The sequence below is a fragment of the Egretta garzetta genome, unplaced genomic scaffold, assembly GCF_000687185.1.
Source record: "Egretta garzetta isolate BGI_Z169 unplaced genomic scaffold, ASM68718v1 scaffold485, whole genome shotgun sequence".
Lineage (NCBI taxonomy): Eukaryota > Metazoa > Chordata > Aves > Pelecaniformes > Ardeidae > Egretta > Egretta garzetta.
Window position 1 is genome coordinate 334,923 of NW_009259695.1, and position 4,974 is coordinate 339,896.

At 36.1% G+C, this 4,974-nt stretch overlaps 1 protein-coding gene across 1 annotated transcript in view; it reads right to left on the bottom strand.

The window, feature by feature from the left end:
* Positions 1–874: 874 nt before the first annotated feature.
* The window catches only part of ARID4A (AT-rich interaction domain 4A), a 46,735-nt gene continuing 42,635 nt past the window's right edge, over positions 875–4,974 (bottom strand). Inside the window, 5 exon segments of the mRNA XM_035894338.1 lie at positions 875–1,930; positions 2,429–2,575; positions 2,797–3,012; positions 4,242–4,346; positions 4,548–4,974. The exon segment at positions 4,548–4,974 is cut by the window's right edge and continues 19 nt beyond it. Of these exon segments, the coding sequence (XP_035750231.1) occupies positions 1,827–1,930; positions 2,429–2,575; positions 2,797–3,012; positions 4,242–4,346; positions 4,548–4,974 (999 nt within the window). The 3' untranslated portion in view covers positions 875–1,826.

Consider the following 4,974-nt stretch of genomic DNA (forward strand, 5'->3'; position numbering starts at 1 on the left):
GTCTTTACAACAATTTATGGAGATTAATTTTCCTATTTAGGTAAGTTCAGACATTTACAAGAACAATCACTTAAATAAAAATAGAATATAAAGCCTATGTTTAAAACATGGCCTTTATTAATGCTGTCTAGGGAGCTCCATATTTATCTTACATTGAAATAATTCTGCTTTGCTTAAGAAAAGACAGAAAAAGTGCATTTACAAGAGTACTTTTTCTTTAATTTTCTGCGAAAATGAAAGGAATTGGAATCACAAGTTGACAAATGTTGCAAAATGAAATGTCAAGAAACATCAATTTTAGTAATGCTACGCCATCACTAGTGTTTCGTTCTGACTTTCTGCTGTGTGAACCAGAATATTCTGATATACAGTCTAGAGCATCTATGTTATTACTCTACAGCATATTAAACACCGAAAAAGGGGTTAAGAACCCCTTTCAATGTACAAACATGAATAAAAAAATTGATAAAAAAATCACTTTTATACATAATGTATATGCAAACTGTTTTAAATACACGGTTTTGGAAGAGTTATTTACAAACTATGTGTCTGTGGGACAATCCACAGACAAAGCATACACAGTTGCTTTACTTTATTGTTGCATCTCAACTTTGGGAGATATAAATTCATTCGGCAGTATAGCAAACGTGAGAACTTGTGAGAAAGTATCTTAAGGGCAACCCAATAAATTTTGTTCCTCAAAACAATGTAAGTACTAGGACTGCCAAAGTTTCCAAATAAAGCCATAGTTTAATCCAGATGCCCGTTTACAGATCTATTCTGTGGAGGATACGTAGACAGACCCACTTCAAATACAGGCGTGGCTACTGGATAAAACCTCCTTAAGAGCCATAACTGGTAAGTATGTTTTATCGAAAGAGTGAACTAACCTAGAATTTTTTTTCCAATTTTATTAATATTTTAAAAAATACATAAAAATACAACATCCAATGTCTGAATAAATATATTTAACAAGTTGCAAGATACCTTATTTTACACAAAAATTTCAGCTTTAGAAATCTTGTTAAATAACTTCATTGTTGTTATATATTTCATTTTTCGTCTTTTTGTAACAAAATAAAAACTCTGAAATTACATAGAAAAAAGACAAAATATTTTTGTCAAGGGATAAGATAGTCCACTGAAAACCTATTCACAATTCCACTGTAAACATTAATAAACATTAAAATATTTGCATAATTGTGTGCTCAAAAATCCTATAAAAAGTGGAAGACTTATTACAACTGTAGTTTTCAGTCAACTACACTTCCTTTCACAATTTATTTTGTCCCATTTACACCTTTAAAACTGGGCACACTGCTGAACACATACTTTGGCAGTTCTGTATAGCAAGTGCTTCCACAAAGAGGAACTACTCACCAAGAGTTAACGTACAGCTCGGTGAAAGTGCAGCAGTTACTCAGTTCTTTTTGAGAATACTCTGGTGTCTGCTTGGTGCACTTGCTTTTCTAAGATCTCCCTAGAACACCTGAATGCTTCATTGGACATAACTTTTCAAATTTGATAAGTGCCCTTTCTCTGCATTAACAAAAAAACAAACAAACAAACAGAACAAAAACAAAACAAACACAATGACAAGCATGTCACATTGTGCCTACAAACCTTCAGTTATCAATGAGCTTAATTTCTCCGAACAGTAAATGAAACAAAAGAAGAGGGCAGGAGGGGAGAACGGGTACAGTCCAGCAGTGGAAGTGTGTACAGAATATACTTGGCAATGTCAAACCAGTTGAGTGCTTTCTGTGGTTGAATTTCAGCATTTATGTCCATGGGAGCAAGTTGCTGGCAAGGCAGAGAAATGTGTATCACCTGCATTCTACAGCAAGCACGTTTTGTGGAGGAGAAGATGATGATGGACTCATTCCAGTGTCTGATGAAGCAGATGACATGGATGCTCCTGTATGTGACACTGAACATACAGAACAACAGATCAGCATCAGACTATCAAAGTACATGTCAGAATGAAGGTTTCCTTCGTTACTGGATTGTTTAAAAGACCTCAAAGAAGTGGCACAGTCACAGAAAACTGATAGGGATTTCTTGTCCATTGCTTTCACTGCTATATTCACATAAACTGGATGCATAACCTTACCCCATCTGCATCACAGACCAATTGAAAAGATAAATTAGACGAGTCATTACGCAGATGGGAAACTCAGACCGAGCTTGCACTAGGGAAGTCCAAGTTTCTAATACGCAGTTATAAAATAGTCAGTGAATGTTTTTATTAGGTTCAAGTCCTGAAAAGCCACAACTATTCTTTCTCAATATGTACACATACGAACAGATGATAGCACTTTTTTTTTCCCCAAAAAATACTGTCAATTAAACTCAAGTTTCCTTCAGTTACGTATTTTTCAAGAAAATTAAGTTCTCATGGGAAACGCAAAGCAAATCTGAAAGTTACCTTCTCTGTCTTTCTTTTTTAATCGTTTTCTTCTCCTGTCTATGGTCGCTACTTCTGACTTCAAGGACATGTAGTATTTTCGTATTTCCTGTAGTTTTTCTTGTAAAAAGGAGATCCTTTCAGTGCTGCTCATATTGTCTAGTTCATCTTGAAAGTGGGAAGAAAAGAAATAACAGGTTCATTGAGGTGATTTTAAACGAATGCAATTCTTAAGAGTATACAAGATGCAGCATGGAAGATAACACACTTCCATCACTACACCATAGAAGGCCTATACCTAACTCAGAATCCCCAAATTCGCACACTTTTCTTTCAGAACAAATCTCCTTGTAAATTCCCTCTAATCAAGTCACTTAAAGAATTCTTACTGAGCTGAAAACTCCATTTGTATACTCTAGGCGAAGCATTCTGGTGGTGGTGCTTCTCTCTGTGTTTATCCTTCTCTCCATCTTTGATGTGAGGTGAAATCACCCTTGCAGGCGATCGAGAAATCTTCTGTGGTTTGGATGCATTTATGTGTTTTACAGGAGTACATTTACTTGAGCTGTCCAGGACAGGAAGGTCTTCACTGTCACTACTTTGTCCTGCAGTAAGAGAAATGTATTTGGGTTTCAGAAAAAAAACCTTGGCAATTTTTAAATTGTCGTTATAGTAATAAAAAATTATTGAGAAAAAAATTGCTCCTTCTTGTTTAGAAGATCCCAGAATGCAGACAAGAAAAAAAGTATGGGATTCAATGTGTAACCTTATCAGATACAACATGCACTGAGCTCTTGAGTATACTGATGGTTAATGCAGAAGTCGAGGCCTGGCTAGGCCTTCAGTTAAAAAGCAACAGCCAATTTTTTTTGTTTTTTTACAGAAGCAATAAAGCAGCTTCTTAAAATAAGAATGTTAGAGCTGATAAACTATCGTAAGTCATCTATTTTTGGGTTCTAATACAAAGCAGACACTAGAATCCCCTTTTTAAATATTAAAACTGTATTAATATAGAGAGGTAGCACACGACTGTGTGTATTTACCAAATTGCTTTACACATCTAAAGGAACATTTCTGAAACATGACTAAAAGCATAAAAGCTTTACCATATAACAGAAAATTTTAAGCTGATATATGCAAATATTTTAGATTCTCACAATAATTGTGAAGTTTTAGATGAGCATGATAAATATAACTGAATATTGTATGTCAGGTAGTTCATATTTTGGTTTGATATTTAAGAATTTTTAAAGTGCTGCCACAGGGCCTGAATACATTGACTCATTCAATACAATGATCACCAAAAATGAGCTGCAGACATACAAAAATCCAGATTTCTACAGCAATTAAAAAAAGTTACATACTTGAAATAAAAACACACAAGATTCCTTTTGCTGAAAAGTTAATTCTTTAGCTTCAAACATTTTTTCTGTACTTCATAAATGCACTTTCCCCATGCGAAACACCTCTCCTAAGACTTTAAAGGAGATGATTCTCTTCAGAATAAGCTCCCCTCTCCCAAAATCATAACCAATCCAATATATAAAAATCAGCATAACTGTAAATATGTAGTAACTGCTAATATACACAGTTATTAAAAATTTTCCTAATGAAGTAGTTAAAAATAGCCAAGAGATTTCCCAGTAACGCTGGTACCACCCAGCTGGTAAGTTCTCTCCAGTTAACAGCCAGTAACAGTGATGAACAGTAATGAAAAGCCCTGACAAGTAAGTCCCATCCAAGAGGAATTATGGGTAACCCTGAGAACAGTGGGCCCTTCTACATGTTCACAGGACAGCGTAACCTTCACCCTCTCCCCCCCCCAGGAATGTACCTGTTCCATTCTTTTCATTTTTGGCTGCAGCACTTGTTCGCTTTGGAGTACGCTTTTGTTTTTTTGCCAGTGTTCCACTATTGCTATCACTGGGTCTTTTTTGACCTAAATGAGAAGAAAAAAAGAAAAAAGAAAAAAAAAAAAAAGACAAGACACCTCAAACACTTCTGCTACTAACAAGCTCTTTTTATAAGCAACAAAGAAATTTGAAAGCAGAAGACAAAACAAAACAGTAATTTTTAGCAAACACCAGACAACTTCAGAAATCGTTACAGCAGAGAATGACTTCTCACAGGAAGCGCTCACCTTTCTCTCCAATCTCTCTCTCTTGCACGGCTATGCTACAATTGCTTGACGTAGTACTGGCTTCAAATCCATTAGCAGACTCGCTTTCACAGAGACCTTCTTGAGACTCTTCGGCCACACTGTCGACTTCAATCGTCATGTCGCTTTCACTCTTGATACTGCGGGACTCATCCTGGCTAAGAGTAAGAGGTGAAGCCGCTGAAAAGCTCGACTGGACGGCAGGGGGTAAGGCAGATGGATTTGGATTTGAAGCATTAGGGTCTGGCTTTTCTGATACTGCATCTTCACTACTGCTCTTCTCCTTTTCATCCAAGTCATCCAAGTCAACCTCATGGCAGAGCAAAGTTTCAGGACCGATCTGAGGCATTGCATCATCCTCATCTTTTAAGGGAACATTCTCATTTTCTTCAGCTGGACATTCAAAGTT